Below are 17775 nucleotides of genomic sequence, written 5' to 3' on the forward strand. Positions count from 1 at the left end.
AAGGTAAATTAATTATTTTGCTAAATTTTAAGCCTTTGGTCCCTGGGGTTAAGTCAAAGTCAAAATTTTGAGGAAATTAATTCAAAATTTTAATTTTTGAATTAATTAAAATGCATTTAATTGAAAAATTCTAATTTCTTCAATAATTTAAAATTTCGACGAATGAGATTAAAAGAAATTTTAATCCTCATCAACGGTCGAGATTGCTTTGACAAGGATCACTCGAACTAGCCGTTGGAGGATTTATCTTTAAATAGGAGGTCATTTGTCAGTCAGTTCATCCGATCTCTGGATCGTGTACTAAGCGAAAAGCTCTCTTGTAATCTTTTTATGAGCAATAAAGAAAGACTTTGGGGTTTAATTTCTGTTGGTGTTACTCTTCATGGAAATACTGTAAGATGTATCATTTTCATACATAGATTTCTTTTTAGCCATTGATGATAGCTTTCTGAAGAGTGATTTGAGTACAAGTATCTTGTTCAGTCGCTGGGATTTGAATGATAATTTAAATTTTGAATATAATAGCATGTATCTCTATTTAATCTGAATTTTATTATCATTTTCTCGCTCTATGTTGATGGTTGAATTGAGTTTTGCAAGAACTTCTTGATTTTGTTAGATCATCGGGCATTCGGGGAAGTTCTCAGTTGAACCAGCCAACTCCTAATCCGTGTTTTTTGAAAAGCCCAGCTTAATTTGATCCCGGGCTTATCATAAGATATTTTTTGTGGGTGATGCATAAAGGGCTTTGAGCTCAGTACCTCCTCTAAAATTCAAAAACTTCAATTTTTTTTTTTCAGTGCTAAATCGATAGATTTGGTTGTTGAGAGCCTCAGATTATCATATTTGGGAACGGAGTTGGACTCACACTCCCTAGATCTGATAGATATGCCATTCATGTACATAGATCTGTGATTATTTTCAATTTTCTGTCTTGGGTTTTTTGGGTTTTAGTTTTTTGGGGTCATTGTATATATCGTTTGGGTGTTCTTTGTTGTCCTGCAACTGTAGATCTGAAGCAAAAAACTGTGCAAAGTCCAGATTTAGGCCCTGGAGGGTAAGATCTAGATCTCTGGGGTTCATTAAAATTGTTTTCCAGGCATGTTATTTGGACATTTTGCAATTCAGGGTTTAAATTTAAATTCAGATCTGGAAATTTTGTGAGGGCTTCAGGGTTAAATCTAAAGCAAGTTGATTCAAAATTTTAAATTAAGATTTCTATAAAATTCTTAAAGGAGTTCTAGTAAATTTTAAGGGGTTTCTGGGCCACCAGTTTGCTAATTGGTTTCTTTGATTTGCGGCCTGATTTGTGGAGTTCACTATGCATTTCGAAAAAAAATTAAAGGCCCCAACCTTGCTGCCTGCTTTCTCTTCGAATCTGCAAAGTCCCAACTTCGCTGCCATCTCCCTTTGCATTTTCTGCACCAAACCCTTGTTGTCTGTTGCTATTCCTTTCCCATGTCGAAGCTCCTCATCCAGATCCATGCTAACCCTCACGCAGCTCCTTGCATTCAGTCCTCCTTGCCCCTGTCAGCTCTCCTCCTTGATGTGTATCCAAACCTGCAAGAAAAACAAAAAAAAACTCCTTGTCGCTGTCTCTTCGAGCCTTATTCCTCCACGCACAATCTTCTTGTTGCCATTTTTCCTTACCTCCGTTACCACTCATCCCTATTTGCCTGTCATTCCTGCGGTCTTTGCTCATGCAGTCTCTCACACCCATGTTCATCTACAAATCCGCTGCCCACAGATCTGTGACTCCTCCTCGTTGTTGTCCATTTCCCTCTACCATTGCATTCCTTTCCTGTCCGCTGCCATCCTCCTCTCCCACAGTCTTCATTGCCTGCAAGCAAACCCGCAATCCCGTGGCTCCCTGCTCTTCCTTCTTATAGTCTTCACCATCGTCGAACTTGCACAACAATACAACAAAACATTTGATTTTATTTTCATTTTGTATGTATATACATTAGGTTAGATATTTTTCAGTTCTTTTTTGTATATCCGTGGTTTAGGTTTAGTTGTTTTGGATTTTATGTAATTAAAACTTTAGTTAGAATTCATTAAGATTTTCATAAATAAAAAGATTGGATTTGGTTTTATTTTATTTTTTTTGGATTCAATTTTGTTTTTCTTTTTTGTTTTAATTTTTTTTATTTGATTTGATTTCACCTTTTTTTTATTTTTAATTTATGATTTTGAAATTAAAATATCCAAAAAAAATTAAAAAATCCTAGAAAATTAAAAAAATCTAAAAATTTGAAAATTTTAATCTTTTGACTTTTGATTTTTTCCTTTTTTTATTTTTGATTTGAAATTCTCAAAATTAAAAATCAAAAAATCTAAAAGATTTAAGAAATCTAAGAATTTTAAATTTTTGGTGTCGTGAAAATTAAGAGTGAAATAAATTAAAGGATTTGTGCTTAACATTAAAAAAATTTAATGTGGCCTATGGCCCATTAAAAATTCGGTTTATTAACCCCTTGATTTGTTTTACTTCTTTATTTTTGCCTAAGGAATAATTGAAATAATAATCTAAAGTTCTTTCATGTTATCCGATGATTAAATGCATCTTCATGATTTTTCTATGGTCAAAGTGTGACAAGTGTTTTAAAATTTATATTGGCTATAGGACAAAATTAATTGAGTCTAGATCCGGGCAGTTAACGAATATCATTTTGAATCTGGAATCTCTTGCATATTAAAATTTTGGGCGTTTATATTGATCATACCTGATTGTCACTATTCGTCGCATATTGGGAAACTGTTTGGATGACTTATTATTACCTAGTCTTTGGTTAATTCAATATAAAAGGCATTGGTCTGTAGTCATTTATATCTTGGGATTGTGTCTTATTTTGATTTATCTATCTTAATTGACCTAGACTCGCTTTAAATTCATCAGTTTGTCCATCATTAAAATCTCCTAGAGTCTGTGTTTCACGGGCTATCTTCATCTATTTACCTTAGGGACTACCCCCCTTAACTTGCCTTGGAGAGAGTCTAAACAGAGTGAGTAAGGATTAAGAGTGACAACCCTTACTCTGAGCATTGTCGCGGTGCCTAGACACTTTGTGCGACAACAAGCTGAATTAGGCAACGAATTGTTTCCATAGTATATGCCAAGCTTTTTCCAAAAATGGGCTAAGATCTAGGTTGTGGGAGAGGTCAAAGTCTGCTCCTAAAGTAGACAAGCTTTTCTCTAAAAAATTGATCAAGAAATTGCCAATAACCATAACCCAAAACTTAAGAAACCAAAACCCAAAAATTGCTTCTTTAATTTGCCTTCCTTTAGATTTTCATTTAAGCACAAGGCCTCAGATTTGTGTCTCAAACTTCACCCTTTTATCTCAAATAAACCACTAAATGCTTACTCTTAGAATGCCAACAGCTAGTGTATTTATAGAGAATGAGATGACCTATAACGGGTACATAGGGTACATAGGTTGTGGTGACAGTGGGCCTTTGTCCCAAAGTGTTGTTGTGCCCTCTAGTCTTAGCAACAAACCAGGCCTGCTAGTTGGTGCTTACTAAGGATTCATGTCCTCATCTTCTCGACAGGTTGGAAGCCTACAATTTTTATAAGTTGATGCTTATTGAGGATTGGTGTCCTCACAAGAGATTGTAATAAATTAAAGATTGTTTTCAAGTATTTCTTCTTCAAATTTTGATTTGCACTTTAATCTCTGTGTTCATACATTGTGGATGATTGATTATGTGATGTGAATTCAGTTTCAAGATTAACTAAGTGAAAATTTGTCAAAAGTAATGAAACACTGATTCACCTCCTCTCTCAGTATTTCCAACAACCAAACCTGAATGGTTAATCAGTATACACATTTAAATGTATTGTTTACATCATATTGATGCATACCAAAAGTAAATCCCTTTATTTTGAAAATGAACTATCCACTAGATGTATACATATTACATTACCCCTTATAATGGTTTTCTCAAAGATGAAAAGATTAGATTAGCAACATTAATGGACCAATTGTGGAAGAATGAAATGAATAATCACTGGTATCTACTAAGGTACCGTTTATGTTCTAACACATAGTAACAACAATTTTCTCATCAATTTCTCAAAAATCATACACTTCAACAATGAATTGATTCATATAGTTAATGAAAAGGTAAATTGTTTTTCTAGGAAAAAATTTAATACAGTTACTATGTCAAAAGAGACCTTTGTATATTTTTGGCAGATTACAAATGGAATGGTTGTTGCAGACTACTATTTTTCAAGCATGTCATTTCATCATTTCATGCCATACAGAAAAATACCTTGCGGTGATGCACCGAATCGAACAATTTTGACGACATAATTGATCATAGTTGGGATTATGCCATTCACAGACCACCTAGCTGGTCAAATAAGGACACCTATGTCTTTTTAATTACCCATTATTACTAGCTAGGCATAACCTGAGTTTCATTACCTGCATTTTCCATGTCTCGTAAATAGAAAATTGGGCTATAAAGAAAGAGCGCCTTCTGCATCAACCTTAATAGTTAAAATTCACGAAGGAGCTCTGGGGCACTAAAGGTAAAATTTCTGCCTTGATAATGTGGTGTAGATGTGGAATCATATTCAAACCATTGGGTTTAGGCTTTGACCTATAATGGATCAAATATAATTGACCATCGGAGGGTCTCATTTGACTAGCAATAGAACATGCCCCTGAAGTGGAACTATCCACTGCAGAAGCAATATTGGACTTGATCATCAGCATCCCCTTAGCATTTAAATAGGTTTGCATCCAAGTTAACTTTATAGTATTCTCTTTCTACAGCTTTAGGTGTGAGGAATGAAGCTCTAACATTGATATTATCACCCAATAATGAATTTAGAAACAATGGAAACATAAAAAGTTCCAACAAAAAATCTTAGAATATCTAGCTCTTGAAAAACATCCAAAAAATAAGAGTTTTGGAAGTCCAGTGCAAGTACAATTTTTATGTAAAAATAACCTTCATCTTTCTACATCTCAAGACAGTTTACCCAGAAAACAGATAAAAGGGTAAAAATCTCAATATCATCTGGATTTATTATGCTGAAAACAATAACCTCTGATTTATTAGTTGTTTCCATGACAAAACTGCCCATAGGTAAAGCTATGTACCCTTACAATCATGCAGGTTCATAAAGGCCCAGCATATGGCTATCTATGCGTAGAGCTGCAACCTGCAAAGTAAATGTCAAGATCCACTATTGTTATTTTGATTGAACAAATGAGAAAATTGCTAAAACCTGAGGTTTTGGCTCTTCTTGTCCTCAAATTCACAAATCCTGCTTTCCGTTTGTCATCCATACATAAAAATATAAAGACAGAAAGATATCAAAGAAACATCACATTCAAGTAACTGGTATTTAGCTATTTAAAGCAACATTGAGCTATTTGGGAAGTGCTCATTACCTTACCATGTACTTCATGCTTGACAGGCCCATCCAGCTCAGCTCCCATTGAAATAAGCCTTGTTACTGTGCTATTTATGTCTGTAACATTGAATGAAAGGAAAGAAGCGTAGCTTTTCTGAGGTGCAAAGTCACTGCATGCAGAATCCTAGGAGTCAAAAGAGAGGAGATTTAATTGGAAATTGTTGAATTGCATGTTCTCCCTAAGCTTACCCTGGAATTGTAACAATCTGCAAGGTTAGGTTGGTGAAAATAGCCTATCCTCGTTACATATATGCGTCTGTAAGGATGGGGATTACCACAAGGTCAGTTGGTAAAGGCTTTGCTCTTACATGGGAGAGGTGCAAAGTTCATTAAAGTGAGTATTGTACTGTGTTAGTTTGGAGTTGGGGTTCAGAGCTTCCCACAGATTAAGCAAAAGTGAACTTTCCAAAAAAGAAGAGGAATTGGAAGGATAAACATATTGCAGTTGCAAAAATAAATATCTGCATAAAATTTCTCTGAAATTTAAAGAGGAAAAGTCCACTACTTAGTTCCTCAAATGCTCCATATGGATACTAAAGTGAGTTGTTCATTGCTTTCCAAAGCCTCTTAGTGCTGACACCTAATCCGAAAGGATTGGGATTATTGTAAATATTGTAAATAGTTCAGTTATGAATTGGAGAAAACCAAGAGACCTTGGAATTGGAATCCCAAGAGTCTCTCCACTCATGCATATATTCATAATTTGGTTAATGCAATATACAAGTCGCATTGTGGAGTTACTCACCTGGCCTGACATTGTATCAGAGCACAGGCCCAAATTAGTGTTATGAATAAATATATAGGAAATTATGTAAAATAATGTAAATGATAATAATCATAAATAATGATTAGTTAATTAGTAATTAGGTTGAAGAGTCATGTCTAAATGAGACATGACTCTCCATGAAGAGACACTTGCTTGGTATATTTCCTATATATTTATTCATAACATTTAGCCTCTTTCTGCTGTAACTCCTGCCATTCTCTGCTACATACTGTCCCTCTGTCCCTAATTTCTGTGCGTTTGGACAGAACGTTGAATTATCTCTGTGTTAGTCCTCTGCTCGTTGTGCTGGTCGTTTTTGGTGTGTGCTGTTCGGTGCGTTGATAGCTCCTGCCAATCGTGTAGCATTGAATAGCCAACCTTTGGCTGATTTCTCTTTGCCCTGGTCCAATTTTAAATATGCGCTGGTCGAAACCTGGAAACCTGTGCATTAAAATCGTTCGTCGCTACTGCGTCAAGCTTGATGGCCATTCAACTATACTGTTGATTCTTCTTGCTGCTCATCCATGCTGCAATGGTAGATTTGGTATGTATGGTATGCATCATTGATGTGAAGATTAACAGTATGTATACCCTGTTGCATTGATCTCCCTGACGTGTGATGTATTATGGTATGCGTTGATGATATGTGATCTGGCATACAGTTTTTTTGATGGCCGTAACCCTTGGTGTTGAATTTGGTTTGAAGCATTCATTACATATGCAAAGGTTTAATTACATATGCAAAGGTTTGAAGCATGAATTTGGTGGGTCGGAACATTCTACAGTAGATCATGGTATCATGTTGAGACACATTATTGAAAAGGTTTGGGAGGGCAAAGAAGAAGTATTTTGCTGCTTTGTTGACTTCAAAAAGGCATTTGACACGGTCCCTAGAGATAAGTTGTGGAGTAGAATGGAAGAACTTGAAATTCCTTTACATTATAGAGTTGTTGTCCATAGGCTTTATGAAGAGGTGAAAGTCAAAATTAGAACTTCAGCAGGCATTTCAAAAAGCTTTAGAAGTGACATCGGAGTCAAGCAAGGCTGCCCTTTATCCCCTACTCTTTTTGGTTTATATATTGATAAATTGGAAGAGTGGCTAAATCTGCAAGGTGGGGATGGTGTTCAGTTGGGGGAGTTTGTGATAAAGCTTCTTTTATATGCTGATGACCTTGTATTGATTGCTAAATCAGCCCAGGGATTGCAGATGCACCTATATGCCCTTGAGCATTTTTGTAAAGCAGTGGGGATGCAAGTCAATACCAGCAAGACCAAAATAATGATTTTCTCAAATAAAAAGAAGCAGAGCCAGCATACGTTCTTCTTTGAAGGCAACATTCTTGAAGAAGTAAATGAATACAAGTACCTCGGGATTGATTTCAACAAGAAGCTTAATTGGGAGCACTGCAGAAAGAAGAGAATTTTAGGAGGGTGGAAAGCATTATATGCTCTTCAAAACAGATGTAGAGAGGCAGAGTTATGGGATTGGAAAACAATTAAAGTGCTTTTTGGGCTCCTAGTTTTTCCAATGATATTATATGGGTGTGAATTGTGGGCTAGCAGCATCCCTATCTCAAAATGGAAGCAAATTGAGAAAATCCAAAAGCGCTTGATCATGAGCAAGTTTAAAATAAAAAGTTTGGTTTCTTATGAGATAATGCTGAGTGAAACAGGAGCAACTTCCATCGAAGCAATTGCTATGGTGCGTCTCATAAGGTATCTACAAAGAATTGAGCAAATGGGAGAAGGTAGATGGCCTAAAGTTATCTTCAATGAATGAATGAGTGAAAGAAAGAAATCATGGATGAGACAAAACAACAAATGGATGCAAAAATGGAATATTTACCTCAATGCATGTCCCACAAATAGCAAGGATTTAAAGAGCTTTGTTATGGAGAATTTTCGTAAACATATATAGGGGAAAGAGTTGGGTAGAAAGAAGAAGTACTATGTTCAAGAATTCAACCCCACTTGTGATCTCCAACAAAAAGATTACATTGGAGCTAGCATTCCATGGAGACCAAAGATTCTGATTACTCAATTAAGAACTAACTCGCATCAACTACGGTGCGAAACAGGTCGGTGGAAAAGACCTAAAGAAGCTTGGGAAGAACAGGTGTGTACTTTTTGCTCTTCTGGGGCAATGGAATCGGAAAAACATTTCATTTGGAATGTGATGCTTTCAAAGACATCAGAGACAGTTACAGCAGTATGTTAACATCGGTTTCTTGGCATTGTCTTTTCAGTGAGGGAATTGTTAGAAGATTGGGTCAACTCATCATTAATTTGAATAATAAGAGGATTGAATTGCAAAAGGCAAAAATCAAGGAAGCAAGTGGTCCCATAGACTATATCTAGTCTCGTGGATGTTAAAATTTCATTTCATTTCATATGCAGCCATTAAAATCGGTTGATTGAAGACTTGCATTCCAAATCATTTATGAGATGAGCATAGAGTTTATGCATTCGAAACTTTTTTATATGTTGAGGCATATATGATGGGTATATAATATATGATGGGCACATCTATCATATATTAAAGTGCGTTGAATTGGATAGAATACATATGTAATGTGATGGAATATAAAATTCGATGAGCTATTTTTAAAGGCCATATGTTATATAGTATAAAATTATAGCATGGTATATGGCATGATTTTGAAGATCGTATATGGTTCATATATATGATTATTTATATATATGGAGTGGTTCTTATTTAACTCATTGAAATAGATTACAACTATTGTTTGAAGACAATTGTAGACATATCATTTTTTGTTGTCAATATTGAAATTGAGGCCAATTCAGATTTTATGATGCATTCACTCATCTCCATAGTTGGAGTAGTTCTCTCTGGCAAAGAGAGCTACTATGATGGTCCAGGAAGATAAAGCATATGTTGGATTTTAATGAGTTGTGGAAAGGAGTTTGTGAAGGAGAAGGAGGTAATCCTCCTAAGAAGCCCACTTCTGACAAAGAGCTTGCCATTTGGGAGAACAAGAACAGCAAGGCCTATGCCTAGATTGCAGCATCAGTCAATGAAGAGGTGAGTCATCATATTTCACAATTTTCAAATGTTTTTGAAGACTTAAAGAAGTTGAAGGATTTATATGACTCACAATCTGAGCTTGAAGTTATCCAATTAGTGATCAAGTTGTTTAATTTAGAATTGAGAATGATTACCCTCTTGCCTTAGCATCTGAAATAAGAGCCATTATGCATAACATAGAAGCCATTAGTGTCAAAATGGATGCTCCTCTCACAACTTTTGTCAAAGAACTATATCCCACTTATTCCCATTATCTCGAGTCATTACAAGCTAGTGGCAAACTTAAGGAGATTTCCTTTGACTCTCTTGTGGAGAAGTTTGTTGAAAGGGAGAAAGCTTTTGGGAAGAAGAAGACAGTTTCTCAGTCTCCCGAAGAAGTTGTGTTTGTTAGGATATTCCGACACATAGGATATAGTTAAGTTCAACTTGGTCTAGTATAGAGTTAGGTTAGAGTTAGGTAAAGTGTGTTTCTTTACCGTTGTACATTTTGTAACTTACAATCCGACGGTCACGATATGTAGTGATCCGACGGTTCACTCTCACCTCGGTATTACCGACACTTGATCCGTGGCTTGACACCCGATTGGTCCATGAGTTCTATTTAAAGCGCATGGAGGGTCATTGTTCGGGTAATCCGTGCATGAGAGAAGCTTATGTAAATTTTCATTCTTTGATTAATAAATTGCCTGTAGTACCCACGTTGGGACAGGCCGTGGACTGTTTCCCTCCTTGCACTCTGAGGGTTTTAACCACGTCAAAAATACTGGTGTATTGATTTGAGATCTGGTTGTGAGCGGTGTCCTTTTGGTATTCTTTCTGTGGAACTTACCCTGTAAATTCTTACATGGTATCAGAGCTATTTGAGGGCCACGTCCGTTGGTGATCCAAATCTGAAGCCGGTAGAACTGCATGCGGCTGTCGTTTCCTAGATCTGCTGTTTCTGACTGCTTTCGGGCCGAGAGGACTGCTCTGTTGCGTTCGGAGCATCTGTTCCAGTGAGGAACCCCTTTCGTTTCACGCGAAAAGGTTTCCGGTAGCCCTAGCTGCGTCATTTTTCAGATCGGGAGGTATACAGTGTTTTTTTTGCAGTTTACTGTTATTTTCTCTCTGCTTATTTCGGTCTCAGTTTATTTAGCCTTTTTTTTAACCGGATCTATACCTTTCATTTCTGCGTATGCTCTTTGCCCTGCGACTCTGTGCGATCTGGGCAAATCAGAAACAGAAAGGAAGGATTTTTCTCATGCGTATGCTCTTTTCCCTGCACCTTAGTGTGATCTCGGAAAATCAGAAACATTGAGAAAAATATTTAGTTTTTCGGCTAAAGCTAACTTTGAGATTTTTTTAAAATTTCTAGTTTTTTGGCTAAAGCTAACTTCGAGCCGCAAGGTTCGTTTTTTCTTTGCATATTCGTGTTGGGTTTTGTGTTTTGTGTTTTGTAGGGAAAAAGAGCTTTCTCAAGGCAAGCACGCAAACCGAGGCCCCCCCCCCCCTCTCTCTCTCTCTCTCTCTCTCTCTCTCTCTCTCAAATTTTTTGTATAGATCAATTGGTTCAAAGCTATTTTAAGAGAGTAGAGGTCTTGGGTTCAAGTCTCCATTTTGTGGGGGCGGATTTTTCATTCCCGCACATTCGCGCACTTTGCCGGCAACTTCAACAATTATTTTTCAAAAAGCCATAACTTCTTCATCCGGAAGCCTTTTTCAGAGCCGTTTTTTTTAAAACCGCCTATTTTTTCGAGATCTATCCATTGGAACACCTACTTTCAGCATCTTCAGCTTCAGTTTTTTTTTTAAAATGGAAAGCCCATGCCAAGTCATTCTTGACAGCACTAACTACTTCCAATGGGTAGCCTACATTGAAGATTTACTTAGAAGTAAAGGTCTCTTCAGAATAGCCACAGACCAAGAGAAGAAACCAAAAGATGAAGACAAGGCGGCAAAATGGGAAAATAGACAAGATCAAGCACGTGGTTTGATAAGGATGTCTATTTCTCCTGATCTTAGATTCCACATTGCGGAACTTGAGACTCATGAAGCATTAGAAAAACTTGCTAAAGTTTTTGGGATTAAAAATGAAATTAGAGCCCATCAACTTGAAAATGAGCTGCTTACTTTGGATCCTAATAATTTTTCTTGCATTGAAGATTTCTTGTCCAAATTCAAGAACCTTAGATATCTCCTGGAAGGTGTTAAAGTTAAGAAAGACGATGGTAACCTTATTTATTCCATCCTTACTAAGTTGGGACCAGCCTACTCTGTATTTGTTTCCACTTTCCATTCTACAAGAGAAGCTTTCATTTGTCAAGGACAAGACTACAAGCCCCTTCCTTTGACTCCTTTTGTGATTCCTTAATAAGAGAACAAGAAAAACTCTTACACCTTGGTCTTCTTAATCTTGGAAACTCTTCCACGAAAGCGTTAGCCGCCCAGCAGCAACCAAATTCAAAGAATCCTAAGAAGTCATATCCTCAAAAGAATGGTCCTAAACCATTTCAGCCTCAAAATGAAAGATCATTTCAGCAAAATGATAAGACCAATAAAAACAAATGGAAGAAGACTGATAGACATTGTAACTTTTGTAATCGAGATGGCCACTTAGAATCTAAATGCTTTAAGAAGATGGAAGCCTTGGAAGCCGCAATGAAGAAACATAACATCCATGTGGAGCCTACTTCAACTTCAACTTCCGGAATGGCACTTTCTGCATGTCATTGTCAATCATCTCAGTCTGGTTATGCATTAAATGTATCTTCTTCTTCTTCTCATTCTCATGAGTGGCTCATTGATTCTGGAGCCTCTTGTCACATGGCCAAAAACCAAGCCATGTTTTCTTCTTTAAATGATTGTAACACCAAAAATATATATATTGGTGATGATAGATCTCTTAATGTTGTAGGGACTGGAACTGTTCATCTAGACAATGGTCAGTTTAATGATGTATTATGTGTTCCAACCTTATCCTGCAACCTTCTATCTGTCTATCAGATAACTCATTCAGGTGAAGGTAAAATTGTTGAATTTTCACCTCATGATGTTGTAATCAAGGATCTAAAAGATCCTAAACAGATTCTAGCTACTGGTCTTGCTGATGATTCCAAAAGGTTGTATAAGTTTCACAACTTTGGGTCATCCAATCTTCCCTCAGTATTTGTTGCTCATAATGATGAAGTGAGCAAACTTTGGCATGAGCGATTTGGTCACTTAAACTATCGCTCCCTTCAGCATCTATGTAAAGAAAATATGGTGACAGGTCTTCCTATGGTATCTTGCAGAGATGGTGTTTGTTCCGGATGTGTACTCGGAAAACATCATCGGGACAGTTTTGACAAACGTGCCTCTTGGCACGCCTCAGCCCCTTTACAGCTTGTGCACAGTGATTTATGTGGTCCTCTTCCTGTTGCTTCATTCTCTGGCTGCAAGTACTTCTTAACTTTCATTGATGATTTCTCCAGACGCACTTGGGTATACTTCTTAAAACTCAAGAGCGAAGTATTTACCACTTTTTTGGCCTTCAAAGCATTTGTTGAAAAACAATCTGGACATCAAATTCTTAAGCTAAGAACTGATAATGGTGGAGAATATGTTAAAAACACATTCATCAACTTTTGCACCGAAAATGGAATTCAAATGCAACATACTGTTCCATACACTCCACAACAAAATGGTGTAGCTGAAAGGAAAAATCGCACCTTAAAGGAAATGGCTAATTGTATGCTGCAATCTAAAGGACTCAGTCTTAGTTTTTGGGCCGAAGCAATTAATTGTGCAAATTATATAATCAATCGCACTCCTACTAAGGTTCTAGAGAATATCACTCCAGAAGAAGCTTGGAGTTCCATTAAACCAGATGTAAGTCACTTTCGTGTGTTTGGAAGTGAAGCATGGGCCCATATTCCAGATGAAAAGCATAAAGCTTTAGAACCTAAGAGTGAGAAATGTACTTTTGTTGGATATTCTGAAGATGTAAAAGGTTATAGACTTATTCCATTTAAGTCCAAAAATGTTATCATTAGAAGAGATGTAAAATTTGATGAAAATAAATCGGCCTGCGAGCCTAGTCCGGCGGATGTGCCACCTCTTCCTATCTCTTCTATCTTTGAAAACATTTCTTCTTCAGATGATGAAAGCGAGGATGATAATCCTCCCCCACCTTCTCAGGATCCTCAACTTCCAAGATGGGTCCGTGCTACTCGGGATGCAGCAGGTGATCTTGCCGGTGATCCTACAGATCAGCGACGTACACGTTCTCAGTTTGAAAGAGCCTCTTCTTTACTGGCTCAAGCTCCAGTAAATCATGATCCTGACACTTTTGCAGAAGCTTCAGGCCATCCACATTGGGAAGCAGCTATGAATGAAGAATATCATTCATTGATGACAAATGATACATGGGATCTTGTTCCTCTACCAAAGGGACGCAAACTTGTTAGATGTAAATGGGTTTACAGAACCAAGTATGGACCAGATGGGAAAGTTGATAAACATAAAGCTCGTCTCGTTGCTAAGGGCTTTTCACAGGTTGAAGGCATTGACTACACTGAAACCTTTTCTCCTGTTGCCAAAATGAACTCTATCCGCCTTGTTCTTTCCCTTGCTGCCTCTTTAAAATGGGAAGTCCATCAGATGGATGTTAAATCTGCCTTCTTGCATGGGGACTTGCAGGAAGAAATCTATATGGAACAACCCATTGGCTTCATACAAACGACTCCAGCCTTGTTTGTCGACTTAAGAAATCCCTTTATGGCCTCAAGCAAGCTCCTCGGGCTTGGTATGCCAAAATGGATAGCTTTCTTTTAGAATCTGGCTTTTCTAGGTGTCATTCTGACAATACTGTCTACACCAAGAAAGTGGGCAACTCTCTTATCATCCTTGTTCTTTATGTTGATGATCTTATTCTTACTGGTAGTGATCCCAACCTTATAAACCATGTGAAGTCCAGCCTTAAAAAGAAATTTGAAATGACAGACTTAGGACACTTACACTATTTTCTCGGTCTTCAAGTCTTGCAATCCCAAGAGGGTATTTTCCTTTCCCAGTCCAAGTATGCTTGTGATATTCTTCGTCATTTTCACATGGAAGACTGTAAGCCAGCCCCTTCTCCCTTTCAGTCTGGAGTCAAACTTTCAGTCTCTTGTACTTCTCCTGAAGTTGATGCTACCTTATACCGTCAACTTGTCGGAAAACTCCTGTATTTAACCCATACTCGTCCTGATCTTTCCTTTGCTGTTGGCCTTGTTGCTCGTTTTATGCAAAACCCCCGTGAAAGTCATTGGAAAGCAGCTAAAAGAATACTTCGTTATGTTCGAGGTACAGTACAGTTTGGGATTCATTACAGTGCCAAAGCAGCTCCTCTGTTAGTTGGTTTCACTGATTCTGATTGGGCTGGTGACCATGATGATCGGAAGTCTACTGCCGGTTATGTCTTCACTCTTGGTTCAGGACCTATTACATGGGCTTGTAAGAAACAGGCTGCCATTTCTCTTTCGTCAGCAGAAGCAGAGTATCGTGGTGCCGTGGAAGCTAGTAAGGAAGCCTTGTGGCTTCGTCAGATCCTATCAGAGTTTGGCTTTGAGCAGCAGCATTCAACCACACTTTGGTGTGATAATCAAAGTGCCATTCAGCTATGCAAAGATCCAGTCCAGCATCAGCGCAGCAAACACATTGAACTACACATGCACTTCATCAGAAAGCTCATTCATGACCATGTTCTTGAAGTGCAATATTGTCCAACAGATGATCAGGTTGCAGACATCTTCACAAAGGCTCTCACAGAGGCGAAGTTCACTAAACTTCGATATATGCTTGGAGTTCAGGAAGTTGTCACTAAGGGGGGATAGGCTCTAGTGCCTCCTTCCTTCTCCTATTGTGTCATTTTTGTAAATCCTTCAATCCTATCCCAAGTTGTTCTTAAGGGGGGATGTTAGGATATTCCGACACATAGGATATAGTTAAGTTCAACTTGGTCTAGTATAGAGTTAGGTTAGAGTTAGGTAAAGTGTGTTTCTTTACCGTTGTACATTTTGTAACTTACAATCCGACGGTCACGATATGTAGTGATCCGACGGTTCACTCTCACCTCGGTATTACCGACACTTGATCCGTGGCTTGACACCAGATTGGTCCATGAGTTCTATTTAAAGCGCATGGAGGGTCATTGTTCGGGTAATCCGTGCATGAGAGAAGCTTATGTAAATTTTCATTCTTTGATTAATAAATTGCCTGTAGTACCCACGTTGGGACAGGCCGTGGACTGTTTCCCTCCTTGCACTCTGAGGGTTTTAACCACGTCAAAAATACTGGTGTATTGATTTGAGATCTGGTTGTGAGCGGTGTCCTTTTGGTATTCTTTCTGTGGAACTTACCCTGTAAATTCCTACAGTGTTCCTTGCACAAAAAGAGAAGAATCAGGCACAAGATTCTTCTAGAGGAAGAGGTGGCCAAAGAGGACGAGGAAGGAAGAATAATAGAGGCAAGGGGGCAAACATTTCCAAGGAGAAAGGCATGATCTTCATTGCATACGGTGTAATAGAAATGGACATGATGCTTCTACATGTAAGCTCTCATGGGACAGGATTAGACAGGAAAGGGATGAAGAGAAAGGAAAATCATCAAATAAAGGGAAAGGTAAAGCACCTGAATCCGCTCATTATGTTGTGGTACATTGCAACATTGGAGTAACTAAAGACTTATTTAATGCTTCACTTGCTTCATGGAAATATGTTTGGTTGCTTGATTCAGGAGCAACTTGCCACATGACTTTTAGAAGAGATTTCTTTGAAGAATTCACTGACAATGTTGATGGAGCAGTCTACTTTGCAGACAAGTCAAAACTCAAGCCATCAAGGCTTGGCACCATCAAGCTCAAATTGCCCGGTCTTCCAGAATTTCTTCTACATGATGTTCTCTTCCTCCCAGAGTTGAGGAGAAACTTGTTGTCTTTGGTCCACATCTGCCAGCAAGGACACTCCATTCACATATTTGATGGCAAGGTTGAGGTCAGAAAAGCATCAGACAACTCACTTGTCATGACTGGGATAGAAGAAGTGATCCCGGTGGATATTGGTGGCCACCATCCTATTCCACCTAGACCTCCATTTGGTTTCATCTGTTTCCTTGATTATAGCAGCATTTACTATTTTTAGTAGTTTTTCGGGTCCAGAACTTCTGGAGCTGTTTTGACCCCCTAAATGGTGTTTTTTTAAGGTTTGCGGCATGCCTGTAACCATAGGTAATGGTCTGCTGCAAATCCTGTAGTATTCGGAGACGTCTTCCCAACGAGGTATTGTACACGCCAAACAAAGATCACATGACCAAGTTACAACCCTAGAAAGTTGGCAGCCCAACTAACTCCAACGGGGCCCACAAACTCTTGGCATTCCATCTCCTAGGGTTAGGGTTTTGATTGTTTAGGGTTTTCCCTTATTGTTCAATAATAAAAAAGGCCCTTGAGCCTCATTGTAACACAGTTCAGAGGCATGTAGCCGCCACATCTCTCCTCAGAGATAAGCTAACATTGCCCAAGCTAGTTTATTTCCATTTTGTATGTAAGCATATTTCAGTTCTTTGATATTAATGAAATTAAGTTTTATTTCTGCTGCATCTTTGTGTTTATGTTTGTATCTATATTATGTTGCGTTCTTGTATAAGTATGGATCAGTGGTATCAAAGCAGTCTGCTCTTTCTTTGTGTTTCTTTGCATGTCCCCAATGAGGTCAAGGTATAAGGAGTTAGGGCTCGAACTCGTTGAACCTTTCGAAGACCAGCCCCGCAAACCCTTACGGCCTCCCATGGGGGAAAAAAAGAAAGACGAGGGAGCAGGAGATCCTTTCAAACTATTGCTCGAAGAAGCCCTCGAGTGACAAAAGAACGCAATGAAGGATAACTTTGCCCAGATCCTTCGGCGGCTACCCACAGGCAACGCATCTCCATGTCTCTGCCACCTAAGCCAGCCATGTGGTCCCTCGACCACTTGTCATGATTGTATGTTTGAAGGTGGGCCTCCCGACCCCAAAGGTATGGCTTTTCATTGGTATAGTTGAGTAATTTTCCTTACTTGTCATGGGAACTTTTGGGCATGGATTGGTGGGGGGATTCGGTAGAAAGAGTGGGCTAGGTTTGTACTCTTGTCTCCATTTCCTGATTTAGCGATTAGCCTTGTGTCCTAGTCCCATGGGATCTCCTTTACTGGCCATTAGCTTTAGGCTTGGCACTACATGGGAAATCCCAATTTTGGTTAAGTGGTCTTGCTTCCCAACACCATATATATCACTCCCTTCCACTCATTTTAGCCCCATTCATCTCTCTTCCCATCTGGGTCCACATAGGGTTAGCCTCCTCCTCCCTTTGTCCACATCTTGGGTCGGGCCTGGAATGATGCCCGGAGGTTGATGTAACTAAAAGGAAAAGAAAAAGCATAATTTAGCCACTCTCAACAGGAAATGTACCACAAAATGCAAAATATGGTCCAGACATACAAATTTAGCACATGGGCAAAAGACAAACATGAGCTCTACCCCTTACCCATGGCCA

At 38.4% G+C, this 17775-nt stretch overlaps 1 protein-coding gene across 2 annotated transcripts in view; it reads right to left on the reverse strand.

Moving 5' to 3' along the window:
* Positions 1-4856: 4856 nt before the first annotated feature.
* LOC149198105 (uncharacterized) overlaps positions 4857-17775 on the reverse strand; it is a 137095-nt gene continuing 124176 nt past the window's right edge. Inside the window, exons 2-3 of one of the 2 annotated variants that reach the window (XM_089406086.1) lie at positions 5420-5547; positions 4857-5182 (exon numbers count right to left, since the gene is read on the reverse strand). In XM_089406086.1, coding sequence (XP_089262212.1) covers positions 5160-5182; positions 5420-5547 — 151 coding nt within the window. In that variant the 3' untranslated portion in view covers positions 4857-5159. Of the gene's footprint in view, positions 5183-5414; positions 5548-17775 lie in introns of both variants that reach the window. The other variant, XM_089406085.1, reaches the window with a different exon arrangement.

This window comes from Pinus tabuliformis, chromosome 2_2, assembly GCF_031772625.1.
Source record: "Pinus tabuliformis cultivar Carrire ecotype Pingquan chromosome 2_2, CPIR1, whole genome shotgun sequence".
Taxonomy (NCBI): Eukaryota; Viridiplantae; Streptophyta; class Pinopsida; order Pinales; family Pinaceae; genus Pinus; species Pinus tabuliformis.